At 42.7% G+C, this 22030-nt stretch overlaps 1 protein-coding gene across 2 annotated transcripts; it reads left to right on the plus strand.

Moving 5' to 3' along the window:
• Window positions 1-4180: 4180 nt before the first annotated feature.
• Window positions 4181-20886, plus strand: cdc27 (cell division cycle 27). 2 transcript variants are annotated; one of them, XM_031827185.1, is made up of 20 exons: window positions 4181-4199; window positions 4806-4924; window positions 6296-6371; window positions 6913-7060; window positions 7203-7328; window positions 8257-8354; window positions 8627-8796; window positions 10453-10670; window positions 12092-12203; window positions 12457-12575; window positions 12894-12993; window positions 13360-13564; window positions 13832-14004; window positions 14229-14381; window positions 14621-14829; window positions 17516-17633; window positions 17880-18008; window positions 18155-18229; window positions 18739-18901; window positions 19269-20886. In XM_031827185.1, the coding sequence occupies exons 2-20, from the start codon at window positions 4898-4900 to the stop codon at window positions 19355-19357; spliced, it is 2508 nt and encodes an 835-aa protein (XP_031683045.1). In that variant the 5' UTR covers window positions 4181-4199; window positions 4806-4897; the 3' UTR covers window positions 19358-20886. The 2 variants fall into 2 exon arrangements, with proteins under 2 accessions (XP_031683045.1, XP_020341907.1); XM_020486318.2 differs by lacking the exon at window positions 4181-4199 and having other exon boundaries at window positions 4713-4924; window positions 19272-20886.
• The last annotated feature ends 1144 nt before the right edge of the window (window positions 20887-22030 follow it).

Genomic DNA, 22030 nt, shown 5'->3' on the forward strand with positions numbered 1-22030 from the left:
ATATATGCATAGTCACTTTAACTATACATTCATGTACATACTACCTCAATTAGCCCGACCAACCAGTGCCCCCGCACATTGGCTACCCGGGCTATCTGCATTGTGTCCCGCCACTCGCCAACCCCTCTTTTACACTACTGCTACTCTCTGTTTATCATATATGCATAGTCACTTTAACCATATCTACATACTACCTCAATCAGCCCGACTAACTGGTGCCTGTATATAGCCTCGCTAAAATTTTACTTAGAAATTGCACAGTTGGTTAGAGCCTGTAAGTAAGCATTTCACATGTTGTATTTGGCACACGTGACAAATAACCTTTGATTTGATAGGCATGAGCACTCTTTAAATCATGCAGTCGCAAGATGAATTTTTGAGATCAAAGCGAGCCGCGTTTCCACATTTGTTGATAATATGTCACGCGGGACTAGGTGTAATGTGGCACCAATGTGGCACCAAAATACAATGCCCATAACACAAGGGTGCGAAAATTACGGACCAACCCAAAACACAGGGTACCCAGTCCGGAGCACGAACACACCCAACAACACAACACGTAACACTGGAATAATCCTGCACAAAACAAGGGCGGGTCTACTAGCCTTAAATAAGGACGCCCATCAGGAAAACATAATAGGACACAGGTGCAACTAATAAGACAAAACAAACAGAAAAGGGATCGGTTGCGGCTAGTAGGCCGGATCCCGCAGCGCGCCGCCACCGGCCTCGAGGGCGAGGCGCTGGGCGATCCGGGTGGAGGCGGTGGAAGTCTCTCAGGAGTGAAGAGTCCAAAATGTCCTTCACCGGTACCCAGCACCTCTCCTCCGGACCGTACCGCTCCCAGTCCACGAGGTACTGTAGGCCCCCCACCCGGGACCCCTCGATGTCCAGAGGGGGCAGAGGGACCTCAGGCACCTCACCTTCTTGAAGGGTACCAGCCACCACTGGCCTGAGGAGAGACACATGAAACGAGGGGTTAATACGATAATAAGTAGGAAGTTGTGACCTGTAACACACCTCGTTTATCCTCCTCAGGACTTTAAATGGCCCCACACACTGCGGCCCCAGCTTCCGGCAGGGCAGGTGGAGGGGCAGGTTTCGGGTCGAGAGCCAGACTCGGTCCCCCGGTGCGAACACGGGGGCCTCACTGCAGTGGTGGTCAGCGCTCTTCTTCTGCCGTCCCCCCGCCAGTCTCAGCAATTCCTCGGCACGTACTGAGCCCCTGCTGGACACTGAGGGGGGGCCAGCTCTAACCGTGATGCCCTCTCTATCTCCGCGTCCACCTCCCATACTACCGGTGCCATGAAGGTGGAAGGATGGGAGTCGGCTCGATGGACCACTCCTCGGTATCATAGAGGCGGGACAGCGCATCGGCTTTAGTGTTTTGGGAGCCTGGCCGGTACGAGATGGTGAAGCGAAACCGGGTAAAGAACATGGCCCATCTAGCCTGACGCGGATTCAGTCTCCTCGCTGCCCTGATATACTCGAGATTACGATGGTCAGTCCAGATGAGAAAAGGGTGCTTAGCCCCCTCAAGCCAATGTCTCCACACCTTCAGTGCCTTGACTACAGCTAACAACTCCCAGTCCCCCACGTCATAGTTTCGCTCCGCCGAACCAAGCTTCCTCGAAAAAAAAGGAGAAGGGCGGAGCTTTGGTGGCGCGCCCGAGCGCTGGGACAGCACGGCCCCTACCCCAGCCTTGGACGCGTCCACCTCCACTATGAACGCTAAAGAGGGGTCCGGATGCGCCAACACGGGCGCATTGGTGAACAGCTCCTTCAGACGACTGAAAGCTCTGCCCGCCTCTGCTGATCAACGCAAGCACACCGGTCCTCCCTTCAGCAGTGAGGTAATGGGAGCAGCTACCTGACCAAAACCATGGATAAACCTCCGGTAGTAATTGGCAAAACCTAAAAACCGCTGCACCTCTTTCACCGTGGTCGGAGTCGGCCAATTACGCACGGCTGTAATGCGGTCACACTCAATCACCACCCCGGGGTTGGAAATACGATAACCCAGGAAGGAAACGGCCTATTTGAAGAACACACATTTCTCGGCCTTGACATACAGGTCATGCTCCAGCAGTCACCCAAGTACCTTACGCACCAGAGACACGTGCGCCGCGCGTGTGGCAGAATAGATCAGGATGTCATCGATGTATACTACCACTCCCTGCCCGAGCAGATCTCGGCGAATCTCGTCTACGAAGGACTGGAAGACGTCTGGAGCATTCTTCAACCCATATGGCATGACGAGGTACTCATAATGGCCAGATGTAGCCGCCCGACCCTCTGGTGGGTGATCGAACACAGCTCGGAATCGGCGGGTGAACTCGGGGTAGTGATCCCTCGCCGAGTCTGGGCCATTCCCCACTGCTTTAGCCCACTCCAGGGCTCGTCCCGTCAGACAGGAGACGAGTACGCTCACGCTCTCCTCCCCTGAGGGAGTAGGACGGACGGTCGCCAGGTATAGTTCCAGTTGGAGGAGGAACCCCTGACACCCAGCCGCCGTCCCATCATACTCCCTAGGGAGCGCCAGACGCAGGGCCCCGGAGCCGGATGCTGAAACAGGGGTAGGAGGTGCTGGTAGAGGGGGTGCTGGAGATGAGGTGTGAAGGCCACTCCTCTCCCATCGGTCCATCCTCTCCATCATCAGATCCATTGCCGATCCTATTCGGTGGAGAACGGTGGTGTGATGGAGGACCCTCTCCTCCATCGACGGGAGAGGAGGTGCGGCTGCTCCTGATGATTCCATTTAAAAAGGTGCGCGATTCTGTCACGCGGGACTAGGTGTGTGAGGTAAGAATCAGGCGCAGAGAGCAGAGAGTTCCAAGGGAGAAGTGCACTTTAATGTGGCACCAAAATACAATGCCCAAAACACAGGGTGTGAAAATTACGGACCAACCCAAATTACGGACCAACCCAAAGCACAGGGTACCCAGTCCGGAGCACGAACACACCCCACAACATGTAACACTAGAATAATCCCGCACAAAACAAGGGCGGGTCTACTAGCCTTAAATAAGGACGCCCATCAGGAAAACATAATAGGACAAACAGAAAAGTGAAAAGGGATCGGTGGCGCCTAGTAGGCCGGTGACGACGACCACCAAGCACCGCCCGAACAGGCAGGGGAGCCAACTTTGTCAGAAGTCGTGACATAATAATTGCTAGTGATTTATTTGACCAGTTATATCCCATTTTTGGCAAGCTATGAAAATCCTGGTACCTGCGTATGTGCCAGGGGGCTATTGCCAGATGAGAGAGAGACAATTTCGCAGCAGGTAAAATAATGATATATATAACAGACTAAATAGATAGCCAATTAAAAAATGTGTGTAATTTGGCTAGTTATCTCGCTAGTGTAACTATTTAGCTATTACCATTCATTAATGTAATTGTCCGATTCCTAAAATAACTTTGCACTGGCACTCGTGTATAACCACAAATGGCCAGCCAACACACAGTTGATGAAACCAATGCAGCATACTCCGATTGTAAAACCAACTCTCAAGTGCTCAAAACTGGCTAGGATTATCCTCTATTCAATCCTGGCCATGTAATTCTGACAAAGTAAAAAAGTATTATTAGAATAGTCTAATTGACAAGTAACTCCTAAGCTGTCAAGATCTCCCCTGAACACTGAATATTTTAACCTTACAAATAGATAAACATCTTAGTTAGCTACGTCACCCACTAGCAATTTGATCCCTGGTTCATTGAATGAGGGATTTTTTTTATAAAGACATCAAACGTATTTGTCTGTAATTGTAATGTTGTAAGGTGGTCAACTCTCATTCTGGAGAGTCCATGAGAGCTACTGTGCGTGCAGGCTTTTGCTCCAGCCCTGCTCGAACACACCACATTGTAAAAAAACACACAAAAAAACAGGACCTTGATCAGCTAAATCTGGTGTGTTTGAGCAGGGTTGGATAAAAATCCTGCACATCAAGTAGCTCTCTAGATGGAGGGTTGAAGGACCACGTGTTTTATTCAGTAGCCTATCAGTGCGTTATTTTACTTTGTAGGGGGTTAATTAAGTGCCTTGCTCAACGCCACATCGGCAGGAGATATAATACATAGTATCAGAGACCAGCAGCCTTCCATTGTCAATACCAGTGATAATAATGAAGGATATTTTGTGAAGTGGTTCCTTGTATCATACAACACAATTTTCAGGCATCTTTTGGCCCATGGTATTACAGACCTTTTTTGAATTGAGGTTTCAGACAAGTAAAAAATCTGTCCTACTTACAAGTGTCAAAATTTTTTTATGTCAAGCCCTGTTAAGGTAAAAATGAAAGGAGAGTGGTTGGTAACGTGAACGTCTTCGATTCTCATCATGGACAATTTGAGCTAATTAGCAACTTTGCAACTACTTAGCATGTTAGCTAACACTAACTCCTAACTTTAATCCCAACCCTTAGCCTAGCTAACGGTGGTAACAACAAATTGGAAGCGTAAAATATCATACGTTTTTGAAATTCGTGACATATTGTAGGAATTGCATTTCGTAACATATCATATGAAATGGATGATGGACATCCAGAAATTGATACATACCATATGAAACGTAACATATCAAACTAAACATAGTGTCTCGGATTTAATTACACAGATATACAAATTAGTTATATCGATCTCTATGGTTGATACACAAGTTTATATTTCAGCTAACAACAGTTTCGGTTATTTCCGCTGGTCTTCGATTCTATTCGTAAACTGATACGTTTGCATCTGTTTCGGATATGTTCGGGAGCTTTCGACATGGTCGGTAACGGTCGTTGTGTTCAAATCTTCAGAGCTACTTCTGGCCTGGATACTGAAATAAGAAAGGAACTGAAGAAAGAGGGAAACAAAAAACAGTGGACGAGAGAAGGAGCCTGACAACGGAATGACGGTGCTGCAGGAACCTGTTCAGGTAAAGAAGTAGTTTGCTATACCAAGAAGAGAACTGTCACATGCAGGACGAGGAATGTATTGTGGCCTGCATGGTTACCTCCCTACCAGAAAGGTCCACTACTGCTACACCGAGGCCTGAGAAGAAATGGTTTGGCCTAGCCAGCTAGCATTCTCCGAATAGTTGCTTCGTTGTTAAAATCGGTAAACTAGTGCCTGTTATTCAATATATACCAGACATGGGTACTCTTTAGAACGGCCACTGTCAGCCAGGTATACGACATTAGATAGCGGTAGGTGCCAGCTAACTAGGTGCTCAGTCATTAGCCATATTTAGCTAGCGACATTAACTCGCTACTAGTTATGAAGCCTCAACGTTTGTTTTTAAATTATCTGGTTAATGTTAGTAATCTAGTTAGCTACTGGAAAACTAGACTAACATAACTTGCTAATTAACGTTACTAACTTAGACTGACAGTAAAGTGAGTTTTTCAGATAACGTTATCTAAATTAACTAAAGTTAGTTAGTTAGCTAAACATTACAGCTGATCAGATTGATGATGGTTGACATTATTTCGATGTCATTCTCCCTGTAAAATAACATTAGCTAACGCCAAAGTCGTTAAGCTAGCATCTAAGTTAGCTGGTATGTCGACCAAGGTTTAAGTTATTTCAGATTGTATTGTAAAATGGGCATTTTGACAGCTGAATTGAACATATTGAAAACCATTGGCTAGTTAGCTAACTACTCAGTGCTAGCTAACTACTCAGTGCTAGCTAGCTACTTGGATAACTGCTGCCTGCATTGACATAGCGTTTGAACATTTGATGCAGCTAGCTACTTGCCATTTACCGTAACCTTAAACATCATCAGATCTGACATAGCCAAGTAACGTTACCTCAACTAAACAGCCAAGTACCTCAATTTGAGTTGAGGTACTTAGCTAGACGTTACATTGCTACGTTATCCTATGGCCACAGATGTTGGTATTGATATCGAACGACGAAATAACGTTAGCTAAATGTTTGACACTTACCACGAAAAACTGAAATTCGCCTAAGCCCTAGCTAGACCAGTGAAAGCCCCCCCAAAATGTAAGATAGCATTGTCTGCCCGTCGAATGTAACTGGCTAATGGTTGTTTGCTGTGTCAACATTTCATAGCCATCTAGCTAACAGCCAGCCATTCAATAAGATTGAATAGTTCGCTATAATAAGCTGCAAGCTTTCTATTCAAAGAATGTATTATCAACGCATGTGTATTGACTGATTAGGTCATTGATTATTAGTGAGTTGTAAAGCTTGCTGTCAGAGCCACCACCAGATCAGACAATCATAGTAGGCTGTGTGACAATATGTAGAGATGCAGATGTGTTTGTCTCCCTGTGTCTAGGCTGCTGTTTGGCATGCACTAAACCACTATGCCTACAGAGATGCCGTGTTCCTGGCCGAGAGACTATATGCTGAAGGTAATGAAATCTACCCCTCATGTCTTAAGAAGATCCTGTCCATGCTGCAGCACAGCTGAGCTCCTCCTCTTTCAGCTTAACATTACTGTGCAGACAACTGTACAGTTCCACCTTTAATCCACACATATACCCCTGAAAGGTTTTGACATGATGGTGGCTTGTGGGGCCTGACACATGCAAAACAGGTTTTGGAACACATTGTAATTTCTTATAGAATAATTTCTTATAGAATAGCCTGTAGGCTGCTGTTGTTTTAATGTGGAACGCAAAACACTGCAGTGGGCTATTAGGCTATAGCGTAGACGTGTCAATCAAAATAACATGTCAAGTATGAAAATTGGTCACATGCCAAAAGGAATCTAATGATGTCAGTGCAAGTATGAAAATGTCGGCGCCAAATTAATTAAATGTATATTTATAACTCATAGTCATCTGGGATTGTGCTTTTGGTGTTTGTGTAAGGGTATGTATCTGTATGTTAATTTAAGCGCAAATTATGCAAATGCATATTATTTGGATGCATCTCTTATCCTCCTCACAGTGCATTCGGAGGAGGCCCTCTTTCTGTTAGCCACATGCTACTATCGTTCGGGAAAGGCCTACAAGGCATACCGCCTTCTCAAGGGGCACAGCTGCACAACGCCACAATGCAAATACCTCCTCGCCAAGTGCTGTGTGGAACTGAGCAAGTAAGGATGTTATTTTGTTTCTGGTGTTTTAGGTCTCATAGCTATGACATTGTGCATGCTTTGAATGCAGAATGTCTGGATAGCTCCCTTCCTCTGACCCCTGTATGCTCACATCAGTGGTCCGGTCCTCTTCTCTTTCCAGGCTTGCAGAGGGAGAGCAGATCCTGACAGGGGGGGTCCTGAACAAACAGAAGAGCCAGGAGGACATCGTCACAGAGTTTGGAGACTCTGCCTGTTTCACATTGTCCCTATTGGGGCAAATCTATTGGTAGGATAACCATGTTCATTACTTCATTGTTGACCAATCTAAAGCATGTTCGGGTAACATTTTCAATTGATTGTTGATTGCTTGTGTGCTAGCTATCACATAGCAATAGCTAATGTTTTACTATGCAACTGAGTGATAGACGTTGCACCCTAGTGAAGAGGGTTGGGCGTAGCAGTGCCTTGATGTTTGTTTGTCGCGATGGACTCGTTTATTGTATCCTGAAGGAAACCTTGTTGATTCATCTTCCCGTGGTGTTGCTAATGAATTAAAGGGAGCAGAAATTGAGAATTGGAGAGGAGGCATGTCTGTGAATGACATTTGGATGTTACCATGGTCAATTCAAATGGACTATTTGAATGCAGGAAGGGGCTGCAGCAGCCTCCTAAGCAGAGGATGTCCTTTTCTACAGAGATACTGTATTTAGAACATGATGTAAGCTCAGCCAGTGGGCTAGAATCTCCGAGCATTTAATTATCACTTAGTCATGAACGTCATGTTACAATTTAGACATGCATGAACCACAATCAAAAAGCTGTTGTCTCAATTTCTAAGGTTTAACCATATCAGAAATCAGACTCTAAACAACAACGTGGTATGCTGGTATATTTCACAGTGCTGTTGCATTATTACTGTGTGATGTCAGGAAAACCAATGTAGCGGTTAAGCAAAGGTAATTGGTCTGGTATCTAACATGTGTGACCGTAATACAACCATAAATGCACAGCGAGTGGTTGCTTCCTCTTATAAATTAGATTTGAGGTACAGGAACAAGCTAATCCTGACAAAGATATTAGCTGGAATGTTCTGAATTAGATTAACGTAACCAGGCGCTATGTGTTTTGTTGTCTGATTGCACGTTCGTGCCTGTCACCCACATGCGTCACTCAATATCGAGAAGAGAATTATCTTCTTCCTTCTGTCTGTGCAGCAAAACGGATCGTCTGGCCAAAGGTTCTGAATGTTATCAGAAGAGCCTGAGTATGAATCCTTTCCTGTGGTCTCCCTTTGAGTCCCTCTGTCAGATCGGTGAGTCAGTCAATCAGCTGGGATGGGTGGGTGGTAGGGTAGTTGGTTATATAATGCATGTTAAGATGATAGAGTACAATATGTATTTGCATTAAAAATAGTTTGATTCACTCGTCATTGTAAGACAAAAATTTGAAATTTACACTGGTCCTCATCCCATGCATGATGGTGGATCCAAATCTAATTCCCTGACCAGTGCTCAGGCTCAAATCCACTCTATTCCCTCCCCCTGTTCTTAAGCTGATTGTATTAACCTGTATCTTTGTTGTCAGGCGATCGGCCGGACCCAGAGCAGATCTTCAGACTGACGTCCCTGCAGTTCTTTAGCGGTGGGAGTGGAGCCCCTCCCCTGTTCCCTATCAGCCCTGCCCACACACCAAGCCACAACATGCCCCACCGCCAGGTGGACACGGTGCTCATGGAGACACCCCAGGACACCTTAGTACGTCCCTTCGACTCTCCCTCCCCCTGTCCTTTTAAACCCAGTATTCCTGTTCATATTTTTCTAAGGCCAGGTTTGGCTCTCTTTACAATGATGGCTTGCATTGCATTGGTGCCAAGATGAGTGTTTGACCTGGTGTTTGGTTAGGACTGTGGAAGAAGGTGATCTGTGAACACTAGGGGTGTAACAGTAAACTTATTCTTACTGAACTGTTTGGTACGGGGACCTCGGTTCGGTCTGCAATGTGAACCCAAATGTATATATTTGTTTTTATATATATATATATGTGTGTGTGTGTGTGTGTGTACACACACACACACTACCGTTCAAAAGCTTTGGGTCACATAGAAATATCCTTGTTTTTGAAAGAAAAGCACTTTTTTTTTTTGTCCATTTAAAATAACATAAATTGATAGGAAATGCAGTGTAGCCATTGTTAATGTTGTAAATGACTTTTGTAGCTGGAAACGAATGATTTAAAAATATATATATATGGATTATCTACATAGGTGTACAGAGGCCCATTATCAGCAACCATGACTCCTGTGTTTCGATGTCACGTTGTTAGCCAATCCATGTTTATCATTTTAAAAGGCTAATTGATCATTAGAAAACCCTTTTGCAATTCTTTTAGCACAGCTGAAGACTGTTGTTCTGATTAATGAAGCAGTAAAACTGGCCTTAGACTAGTTGAGTATCTGGAGCATCAGCATTTGTGGGTTCGATTACAGGCTCAAAATGGGTAGAAACAAATAACTTTCTTCTGAAACTCGTCAGTCTATTCATGTTCTGAGAAATGAAGGATATTCTATGCGAGAAATTGGCAAGAAACTGAAGATTGCGTACAATGCTGTGTACTACTCCCTTCACAGAACAGCGCAAACAGGCTCTAACCAGAATAGAAAGAGTGGGAGGCCCTGGTGCACAACTGAGCAAGAGGACAAGTACATTGGAGTGTCTAGTTGAGATGGACACTATATTGCTGATCAATTTTATGTTATTTTAATGGGGGAAAAATGTGCTTTTCTTTCAAAAACAAGGACATTTCTAAGTGACCCCCAAATTTTTACCCGTAGTGTGTATATACACACAGCACCAGCCAAATTTGGACACCTACTCATTCAATGGTTTTAATTTATTTTTTACTATTTTCTACATTGTAGAATAACAGTGATGACAAACTTTGAAATAACACGTGTAATAAAGTAGTAATTAAACAAATCTAAATATATTTGAGATTTTTCAATGTAGTGCCTTAGACCGCTGCGCCACTCGGGAGGCCCCAGGACCTCTAATTTTTTAGTTAACCTGAAAAATCTGAAACCTAGAAAAAACTCAATGAAACCAGGTAAAAAAAAAAATGAAACAGATTTTATAGGGCCCTACATTATATGGCTCATCTGTTCCTGGGTTAGTTTGACATCTTTTGCCAACACTAAAATGATCTACAGTAACGTTTGGCATTTAATTTTCCGCTGTACCGAACCGTGACCCAAAAACCGCAATATGTACTGAACTGGGGGTTTGGTGAACCGTTACACCCCTAATGATGGCACTTCACAAGCAATGACCACAGTTCTTTCTAATAACCTGCCTATCCAAATATGCAATGAAGAACTGACAACTGCTGTCTTGTTCCCTTTCCCTCCCCTGTAGGAATTAAACAGACTGAACCTGGAGTCTTCCAACTCAAAGTACTCGTCTCTGAACACAGACTCCACCATGTCCTACATCGACTCGTCTGTCATCTCCCCGGACACCGTAGGGCCTCTGGGTACAGGCAGCTCCCTGCTATCCAAACAAGTGCAGAACAAACCCAAGAGTGGGCGCAGTCTACTGGGGGGACCGGCAGCACTCAGCCCCCTAACGCCCAGGTACTGGTGGTCTCACCCCGTACACACACAAGATGTTTTTTCTCAGTAGAGGCTCTATTACATGTGTTGGGCTGTTTTATCATAAGTGGATTGACACAGGCACGCATTATTTATCTGCTCATAAGTGTCTTGTGCAACTGTATTTTGAGTGTGGCATGATTCTATGTGTGTTGAGGCACTCCCTCTGACTACTTTTTCAGTGTCATTATGTAGGGTGTCCAAAAATGCACTTTGGTGATTCAATTTCACTTCCTTATGTTTATAAAATACATTTTACCAAGACAAATATGATTATTCATGTTCTAAATCTTTCAGTTGGGGTCTTTTAACATATCAAAAAAGTCACATTTTGTAACCTTACATCTGTTAATAAGCACTAAGTTTTGTTGACATAGCGGTGAAGGTTCCTCATAACTTAAGGATTTAGCATTTTGTGGTTGTTGTCTTCAAAGTTGTTTCCGTGGGTCGCAAAAAGCTAAATTAGCATGACACAAGCTGAATTGAATGTAAAAGGCTTTGAAGGTAAAAGCTTGGAACACACTCAATGCTCCATTGACAATTCACAGAGATACGTTTGTTTTTGTGAGAAATCTTTGAAGTAGAGCAGGAATTTCACATTAATACAAAAAGTTCATACTAAAATATGGAAGCATTACATATGTCGATATCTATCTTACCTCTATTGTTTTATGTCCTGCGGATTTTATAAGAAAGATGATGAGTTAAACGGTGAGCCTGTCAGTTTACCTTATTCATTCTCGCACAGCATCTAGCCTAGCAGACGCAATGCTATTTTCCTGTATTTTGACCACTTCTTCTCTAGCCTCCATTGATTTAGTCATCATACAAGGGTGAAAACTCTAACATTTGAATGGATTATGATAGAGACATGAGATTTTGAGCATTAGTTTTCTTAGAGGAGTATCTGCCCAATTTAATGTTATTTTACCCATTGGTCAAAATATGCATTTTTAATTGGACACCCTACATTATAGAGGCATATGCATTAGCAGCGATCACTCCGCTAGTAATTTGTCCATTGCGTTGAAAATTGTAGTCAAGTAACATTATCTAGGTTATAATTTAATACTGTGCACCTGGCTGCAGTACATACTGGTCTCTTCATTAATTCATTAATTCATTCATCCTCCAACTCCATTGTCCACTAGCCTGTATTAGGGAGACTGTAATGATAACTGGCTTCAGAGGACGTCTTGATTACTGCTTTTCCTCTGTCCTCTACGACGGTTTTGTTCTGTGAGGGCTTTTCTACTTGCGTTAAAGGCTTATCTGGTACTGCAACTGGATGTAAATGGCCTCCATGGGGACTTCTGGATGATAGGTTAAATTATACAGAGCTGAATAAGTCAACAATGTAGATGAGATATACTGAGAATACATTTGAATGATCTTATTCCCAGTTTTGGAATCTTGCCCCTGGAGCCCAGCCCAGGGGACCCCTTGTATCTGCAGAACTACTCTCACAGTGGCTCGGGGATGGAGCCACCCCCTCCCGGAGTCCCACCAAAGAAGGTACGCACACGTCATTGCTATATTGAAGACAACACGCCAACCGCTATGTGGCTCTCCTATTTGGAGCGTTGATCGAAGAGCAACACACTGTGTGTAAAAATTGTTCTATGCATGCTGAATAGAAAACATTTCAACTTCAGAGGAGATTCCTTTAATTTCATTGATGGATTGAACAATGGAGGTCAAAGATGTTTTGTTAGAATTTTTAAAAATGTATTTTTAAATAGCTTTGTTCCCACTTTTCCCTCTTCAGTCTGTAGCGAGAATCAGCCAGCCGGGGACGAAGTCGGTGTTTGCACAGAGTGGCAACAGCAGGGAGATCATCCCTATCTCCTTCAACCAGACTCAGACTACTGCCCCCCCACAGACCAGGTATGTGCTCTTTACAAGGCCCATATGGACCCATGTTTATAGTATGGAAATACAGAGATATTGCCAAAAAAGACAGCTGTCCTCACAATACTTGTTTATTTTCAGTGAGAATTCATGCAGGGTGAAATTATGTAATGTTATGAAATTGTGATCCATACTTGCTTTGAGTCAAGTGTTGTGCTTTAAACTTGAAACACTGCAGCATTTTTGCATGGTCAAAATGTCACTCATGGCATTGGTGTTCTCTGTGCTAGTGGTTGTCTAAGTATGAAGACCTGATGACCATTGTTGTGCTCTGTTTGTCTGTGCCTACTGTAGTACTACACCTCAAGTGCTGAGCCCCACAATCGCTGCTCCCCCCAACGTGCAGCCCAGACGGAGCTCCAGACTCTTCACCAGTGCCAGCTCTACTGCCAAGGTAACATAGAAGAGACTCGGTGTTTGAGTGGATTTTTCCTTTAAACATATAACCAAATACTGGAATTGAGATGGACAGTAGGATTTGTGGTGCATCTTTTGAACCAGAAAAACAAAAACATCAGTTTGCTCTCAAGTTTAGCATTTTAAGTAGTGTTATGATATTTATGAGCAGAGATTGGATTTTATATGTATTATTTTGTTCTATATAGAATAGAGGTTGGCACTGGGCTGTGCTGCTGAGATTCTTGGCAAATATGTTATTTTTCCTATTACCAAATATCAAAAGGGGGGGGGGGGGCAGACATGGTTCTGATGTTAGCAGAGGTCTTTGAAATGCTAAACACAAACAAACATTCCTCAACAGGAGAATAGCAAGAAGCTGAAAATGAAGTTCCCCACCAAAATCCCCAACCGGAAGACCAAGTCAAAAATGGGCAAGGGAGGCATCACCCCATCCAACCTGAACGAGAGCATTGAGATCCTCAAGCTGGACTCGTCCATGACAGACGGGAAAGTCAGTATGGGCTCTCCTCAGTTCCAGGCCTTCAGTCTGCAGAAGGCTGCTGCAGGTGAGCTGGGACACTGTTAGAATCAACTCTCACACTTTGACTTTCAGTCTTCTTTGCCTGACCATATCAAGATGTAGGGATACACTGCCATTAAAAACAAATTATGTCAAAGTAATGCAGTAGTTCTCTGACTTTTTTTTATTAAGTTGCTGTTATAATTGTACTACATTTCTATAGTCTTATTAGCCACCTTGTCATACGATATCCTTACAAAGATGCCATCACAAGTCCTTATCTCCAAACCCCTCTTTTCCCTCTGTGTTCCAGATGGCCTGATGTCGCTGATGCGAGACATCGGCCGGGGGTACCTGGCCCTCTGCTCTTACAATTGTAAGGAGGCTATCAGCATCCTGAGCCAGCTGCCCTCCCATCACTACAATACAGGGTGGGTCCTGGGACAGATCGGCAGGGCCCACTTTGAGCTGGCCGAATACATGCAGGTAAGGGAGAGCCTTCTTTTGCTAGGTTCATCTTTCATACATAAAATAGGGATTGTGGGCATCTGAAGCTAGATATGCTCCTGTCCTTACTACAATTCCATAGGATTAAGACTGTCAAATGGATGCAAAGAGTGGTCGAGGGCTGTGCATGGTGGCTTTTGTTACTTCTCAATGGCTCGATTAGAAACTTTTCTCACTATTCACCTCCTGTCCCCTCCCTGCAGGCGGAGAGGATCTTCTCAGAGGTGCGGCGCATCGAGAGCTACCGGGTGGAGGGCATGGAGATTTACTCCACCACCCTTTGGCACTTGCAGAAGGACGTGGCCCTGTCGGCCCTGTCCAAAGACCTCACTGACATGGACAAGAATTCACCAGAGGTACGTAGTTAACTAACACACTGGGACAAACAGTTGCATGTACCGTATCCACATGTCCTGGACTAAAAAGTATGTTCAAATTAGAATTTTCCATTGGGAAATGCTTACAAGTGATTCTGTCTTGGATTATGGTTGCCTTAATTTAAAAGATCCATATTTTTGCTCCTTCTGCTCCTCTTCTATTCCTTCCCAACTCTCTCTCTCTCTCTCTCTCTCTCTCTCTCTCTTTGTCCCCTTAGGCATGGTGTGTGGCTGGTAACTGTTTCAGTCTGCAGAGGGAGCATGACATTGCCATTAAGTTCTTCCAGCGTGCCATCCAGGTGAACCCGGGCTTTGCCTACGCCTACACGTTGCTAGGCCATGAGTTTGTCCTCACAGAGGAGCTGGAGAAGGCTCTGGCCTGCTTCCGTAACGCCATCAGAGTCAACACACGCCACTACAATGCCTGGTAAGTTAGTGCACAACCTTGGAGTGATAGTGGATGTGACAAAATCTGAATTACAATCGTAATAGATGTGAAAATGCTCTATTATGGTTGAGAATGAAACGACTGAACAAATGAACAATGAAACAGCACAGCAAGTAATTGAAAGAAATAGGTTTTGATTGTTTTACTGGTAATTGGGGACATGCGTAAATACCAACAAAATAACTTTTTGGTTTTCATGTGTGTGTTTCAACTAACTGTACTAAAATGCTTAAAAGGCCGCTAAAATTGTAAATGTCAGTATCTGTTTTTTTGGCACGGAAAATATTGGATATCTATCGGCCAAAAAATGTCATATCGGTGCATCCATATAATTGGTAATCCCAAAAATATCAGGTTTTAAAATCACAGCTGGCCTGTTACATTGTTTGCTGCCTCCATTCGGGATGCATCGTTTCAGTTTCAATGACTCAATATAAAAACGGATGAATGTAACTAAGATTTGGAATGTCAATACAATCAAACTAGCAAGGGAATGATCACAAGTCCATCATAACGTGGCTAATAGGCTAGCATATCTATTTATGTAGCAAGCTAAAAACATGGAGCCTAATGTTAGCTAGCTAGGATGTCATGCCATTGGAGGAGTGAGTAAGTGACCCCCCCCCTCCCCTCATATCGTTTTTCGGGTGGCTATACAAAGCTAGCGATGCAGGTGTCATTTGGTTAGCGAGCAAGAACTTGAATGACTGTTATACAGTTAGCCAGAGTGAATTTGCGAATGCAAGAGATATGCTATCTACTCTCATTTCAGAGTACTCTCGTCTCAGTATGCCAGAGCGCAGAACAACTGATGAATTTACAAACGCACAACACCTCCTGAATATGACCGGTGTCAGTAAACATAGGCAAAAAAAAAAGTAAAAGTTAGTCAAGAATGCTCTAGATAACATGTAACCAGCTCTTCTATGGCAAGTAAAATGGTCAGAGTGAGGCGTTCTCACATTTGTGTCTGGAAGTAGCTAGTTAGCAAACTAGCCAACTTTAGCCAGTTAGCTTAGGTGCTTGGTTGGGACAACCATGCATTGGCAGGCAAGCTGCAGAAGGACAAGGCTATAATTCCCCATTGTTTAGCTGAAAAAGTTTGAGAGTTTATCTAATGTTCCTTAGTTAGATTTGATCTCCTCTTGCTCTGGCTAGCATTAGTTGTTGGTCTTGTTGATGTGCATAACTGAGGGAGAGAGCCTACCTTTTCATGGTTGTTTGATCAATAGAAATAAAGTTCCCAAATGTAAGAGGACTCCCGTGTCGTTTACATATTTGCAGAAATCCATTCGGATGTATTTTGTGGCTTTTGGCGAATGCGTTCTAATGATCTAAAGTTGCACTGTTACAACTGCCTGTAAACACAGTCCAGTTCAAAGTGAATGATTGCAGGCCCATGTAGCAAATGGCATGTTTATAGAAAGGTCTACTGTAGCTCTGATTGGCTATAGTTCACCAGTCTGTAGATTCCGGTCCTGGACAAGACATGTTTTTATTCAATTCTATTAACTGCAGGGACTATTAATTGTCCAAATGCATGGCCGCTTTCCCACTTTATATTGCTATAGAATTTACACAAATGCCTTAGTATACGTAATTCCCTAACATTCTAAGAATTTATGAAACGTGAAAATGACCAGTGGTTGCTTGTCAGAATTTAAGTGTCATTCTTCCTAGTGTGTATATGAACAGATTTGTATACGATTTTATGTCGCTCAATTGCTGTCAATTCCACTTTAAATGCAACACTGTTTCTCACACAAATTATTTTCAAAGAGTTGGCTAACAGCAAGCGCGCTACCAAATTAGCAACAACATCCTCTATGATAACACCTACTGCAGCCGCAGCAAACTAGCCGCCGAAAAAAGCTAGCTAGCTAGACCGTGGGAATACTACTGCTCGCTATTGCGCAGAAGTGCAGACGTTTCCGTATGTTTTTGTAAAAAAACGGTCCCACTCATTAAGTCAATGTGATTGGTTGATTTCATTGTCACTACAATTTTTTTCCCTATTACAGTTGAATAGCAGAAGCCTTTTTCTAACTTCTGATGGTCTAGCCAATGGCTGACTTAGCTAGGTAGATTTATTTCCCCAGAGACCAGCAAAGAAATCCTGATTTGGATAATTTTTTCCTCTGCAGCGTTAACCTGTTTTCTTTCCAACAAAAACTGAAGAGATTAAATCAAACTCCATTGAAAATAATAGAATTAGCATTATTATAATCATAATTGTATAAATCCTTCGCCTGTAGAAGGCCCATTGTTCCCCACTGTGTTTGTGTTAGTAATTATTTTTTAGATTGGCTCTTTTTCCCCAGTATGCATTTTTTTTCACTATTCTGAATATCTAAAGAATCCATATGTTCTGAAATATGAACACATAAATACTGGACATTTTGAACTCTTATGGTGGGGATTTGACAAAATTACAGTCATGGTCTTGAATTGGACTCTGGTCTTGACTATGTCTCGGTCCCTTTGTCCCCCTCCCAGTCTCGACTCGGTCTCGCGTAACACAGCACTGTATTACCTTAATGCAGATTAATAATCTGAAGTCTCAGTAAGGAATTAAAGCTAAAATGTTGTGTTTTGATGTTGGTGAATAATTCACGATTATGGGAGAAACTTGTTCTCATCTCTCTTTCTATCCCTCCATCTCCAGGTATGGCTTGGGGATGATCTACTATAAGCAGGAGAAATTCAACCTGGCAGAGATTCACTTCAAGAAGGCACTTAGCATCAACCCTCAGAGTTCTGTGCTCCTCTGCCACATCGGAGTGGTGAGTGGCCCGCTACACTCAGTCTCTTTCAGCTCACTCAGTCTGTCAGGGCACTTCAAGACATTGCATGCGGATTTTTTTTTTAACCATCTTTATGTTTTAAAAAACTACTTTATAAATCACATGTTTTATTGTTACTATTTTCAAAGCCTGTAGTATTTTACATTTGGTCCTTGAGTCATATTTCTCCAATGTTCTTTATGGCACTAACTAACGTGCTCCATGTTTCCTGTTGTTTCCACACAGGTTCAGCATGCACTGAAGAAGTCTGACCATGCTTTAGAAACCCTGAATAGAGCGATCAACATAGACCCCAAGAACCCTCTATGCAAATTCCACAGGGCCTCCATCCTCTTCGCTAATGAAAAGTACAAGGTAGGTCCATATGGCATTTCACAAGCGAACACTGACTAACCTACTTTTCAGCACAATTCCTCTTCTTCTGTATTAATATTATCATTGTTCACTGTATTTTCTATTGGTTAAGTCTAAGCAAACAGTTTTTTGTGATCCCTATTCAGGCGGCTCTTCAAGAGTTGGAAGAGCTGAAACAAATAGTGCCCAAAGAGTCCCTTGTTTACTTTTTAATAGGAAAGGTAAGCAAATGTAAACTTATTTTCTTTGTGGGGATTACAAGGAAAGGAGCTGACCATAAGTGAAGAATTTACAGTCACTTTGATATTCATACTCAATAATAGACCACTTTACACTCACCTCTCAAATCTCATATAGTCTGACTTTGTGCAATAGACTAAATAGCTATGAGATGTTTGACATCAAATTTTATTTGTCACATGCGCCGAATATAACAGGTGTAGTGTAGACTTTACCGTGAAATGCTTACTTACGAGCCCTTAACCAACAATGCAGAGTTTTTAAAAAGTAAGAAACATTTGCTAAATAAACTAAAGGAGAAATAGTAACCCAATAAAATAACAATGAGACTATATACAAAATGTACTGGTACCGAGTCAAAGTGCAGGGGTACAGGTAAGTTGAGGTAATTGTGGGGATTTAGTGACATATTTCCTAGTTTACGAATGTATTCATATGGATGGTGTGTCCTGCTCTAATCATATGCTTTCTTCCCTATTGCTCCCCTCAGGTGTATAAGAAGTTGGGCCAGACCCACTTGGCATTGATGAATTTCTCCTGGGCAATGGACCTGGATCCCAAAGGAGCCAACAATCAGATCAAAGAGGCCATAGACAAGAGGTACCTCCCTGACGACGAGGAGCCTGTCACTGAGGACTACCCCTATGACTCAGGTACAACCACTGTGACTGCCATGACCAACTGACACATGGCTTTGACCATTTAGTTTCCTGTTAATGATGGCAATGACCTGTACATTTGTTATGAGTTGCATAATTTATGAATGCAAAATATTTGACAGCCTTCAAATTAAACGTTAATTAGTAAATAGTTGAGTCAATATACATCCGAATTTGAATAGTATATGTGAAACACTCCAAAAAGGTGTAGCCAAGTGGCCTACCACTAAAGTACATATCTTAGGGCGAGAATGCCAATATGGTCAGGTTTCTGTCTCTGTATTTGTTACTTCAAGAAGGAAGCTGAAAAATGTCACTGTCAGAGCCATGCTTTGACCTCTAACCTCCACCTTGTCCCCAGCAGCTGAGGTGGAGGAGTCGCAGGAGAGCAGTATGACCGACGCAGATGACACACAGCTCCACACTGCCGAGAGCGACGAGGTCCTGTAACTCACCTGACCCTATCCCTCCACCCCGACCCCTCTTTTGGACTTAAAAACCATGCCAACCTGGAGCCAACCGCTGGACTCTAGTATTAAAGAGGAAGAGGAAAAAAAGGAAAACAAACTGCTGCTAATACAGTACCTCCGATTTATTTTCATCATCTGCTATTTCTTGGTTTCGTTTTCTTCTACCCCTACACACACCACTACCACCACCATCCTCGTCCTTTTCCTGTCATGCCTTAGTCCTCACTGGCTTATCATTCTCGTCGGCTCCCATGCAGCCATGTGTGGACGTTTTTTTTATTTTCTGGTTTGTTTTTCCTAGAATACCTCATCAGCACCACATCGCCCCATCAGTGCTGATTTTGAAACTCCTGTCCCTCATCATTGAAAGACATCACTTTCGCTTCTTTTAGGTTTGGAGCGCTGCACTCATGCCCACGGAAGAAAAATAAACAACAAACATTCATGGAAGTTCCTGTCTTAATGTTTAGGGTTTTTTTATGTTATTTTTATCAGCTTTACTCTGAATAAACACTTGTGTTATAGCCTGTAACTCTTTGGTTCCTCTCTCCTGGTTGGTCTGTGATTAAATGTATGGGAGAGAAATGAGGACAAGCACATTTCTCGCCTTTTCTCTGGGGCGTTGGGATGTCCAAGGTGTTCCAACCATGGTTATGGCCCGGCAAGTTTCAGCTAAAGCAGACAGATAATATCTCCTACTTGAGATCTAGCAATGACAGATGTCTCGATCACAGATGAATAAATAAAAGTGACATTTAACCATGTTTGTTTTAGAAGTGCCTCTTATTGACAACGATATGAGAAGCCAGTGGTTCATCAACCTTTCAACAAGATTTGATGTGCAGTTCTTTTGAGGTGATTCATCATGAAATACTTCTCAAAACAAATGTGCTAAAATATGATAATCATCCACAGGTTTAGCCTGAGTGTCAGTCTGTTTGAACTATCATGCCAACTACTTGTCATTTGCCGTACCAAACATTTGGCTTGACAATTACATTAATGGAGTTGGAAAGACCACAAACTGATCTGGCACAAGGCTACCACGGGTTGGTCCTCACTGACCACATTAATACAAGGTATGATGACGGGGATTAAATGCCCAGTTTCAATATTTGGATGCATCTGGTCTAGAATTAATCAACCAAACATCCAAGTGTGTGTTTGGGGAATTCCGCATTGATTCTATGTGTATGTATACAATGTTTCTTGATGTGCTTCTTAACGTACAGTTGGGAAAGGCAATCTCAGTGCCACATTCAGAAATATTGCCCCATATCAAGGAGTAAAATGCCTTTCCTAAAGTTTTGGTCCTTTTTTTTTCCTAAGGCAAACAACTTAATTTGTCCTCAGCACAGCCAGGATAAAATATTATGTTCTCATTTTGCAAGTGCTTTGGGGTATTAATTTAAAATGTGTTCTGTCTTTGGGGATAATGTCTGTTCATGTATATATGTGCTATTCATTTTAAGGATATTTGAGATTATAGAATAAACTACTTTAAACATGTCCTCTATTTGACTGCCTTGTACTCCCCAAAAATGTGATGTCAATAAATGTAAGACTTGTTGGCTGCGTCTGCCGACAAACACCCGATAAGACAGTAAATGTAAGACTTGTTGGCTGCGTATGCCTTTACAAACACCTGATAAGACAATCTATCTTAGTAGATGCTGATCAGAGTCAATTGGACAATGATTGGGGAACTGAACAACAGTTTATAGCCTAGTTTAAATTAAGTATGGATTTATATCACAAGTCTCAATTAATTGCATTGAGAACACTGATTAGTTCATGATTTCTAAGTGGGGGGAAAACAGTATTGTTTCGGGATAGGAGATGAAGATAACTCAGTGGTTCTGACAGCAGTGGGAAGATATTTTCACAATTGAGGACCTGGATCAGAGAAGAACTGGGATGAGCATCTGCTGTATCCTTGCCCTCACTGGCATACCAGGACATTGCATCTGACGTATCCTTGCCCTCACTTCCATAGCAGGACATTGCATCTGATGCAAGCAGGAACTTGGAGCCAGTATATGGAGGTTAGGAAGGTTATTTTAAGGTTAGTCTTATCATGTAGAAGGACAGAAAGACCACTGCAAGTGGGGCATGACATTAACTGACAATACAACTAGTCGGTTTCAGGTCCTCAACAACTGAGCCACTCTACATACAACCACCTAGGCTAGCACCATTATCGCTGTATAATGCAACTTTAGTCCAGCAATGTAATATTACACACTACAGCAGCCTGAAGAAAATCCCCTTCAAATGACAGTGATCCAATTGTTGTGACCCAGCATCATCTTGTCAACACATCTAACACCGTATTAGGTTGCTTGAAAAAGCACATTAACAGCTTCGACTGTTCTCAGTGGCTATTACTAGGTACAAATTATGCTCCGTTTAGCCAATTAAGGGTTGAAATGTGGAGACTAAATACAAAGTAATTTGTGGCAAATGATTTGGTGGAGACCGGGATAATTTGGTGAAATTGACGTTGAAGAGTAATTGGCTAACTATTTAGTTTAACCAAATTATTTTATTTTAAAGTATTGCACTGTTATTGAGCTTGTATATTAATGACAACAACTGGTAAACTTCCATATTATTTACTTTCAACTGAACACCCATCCGTGCAGACTAGAAG

This window comes from Oncorhynchus kisutch, linkage group LG6 (assembly GCF_002021735.2).
Source record: "Oncorhynchus kisutch isolate 150728-3 linkage group LG6, Okis_V2, whole genome shotgun sequence".
NCBI lineage: Eukaryota > Metazoa > Chordata > Actinopteri > Salmoniformes > Salmonidae > Oncorhynchus > Oncorhynchus kisutch.

Coding starts and splice junctions, on each gene's coding strand:
- cdc27 (XM_031827185.1), top strand. CDS start 4,898: ATGACGGTGCTGCAGGAACCTGTTCAG. Junction 7,329..8,256: donor CTATTGGGGCAAATCTATTG/GTAGGATAACCA, acceptor CTGTCTGTGCAG/CAAAACGGATCGTCTGGCCA. Junction 18,902..19,268: donor GGACTACCCCTATGACTCAG/GTACAACCACTG, acceptor CCTTGTCCCCAG/CAGCTGAGGTGGAGGAGTCG.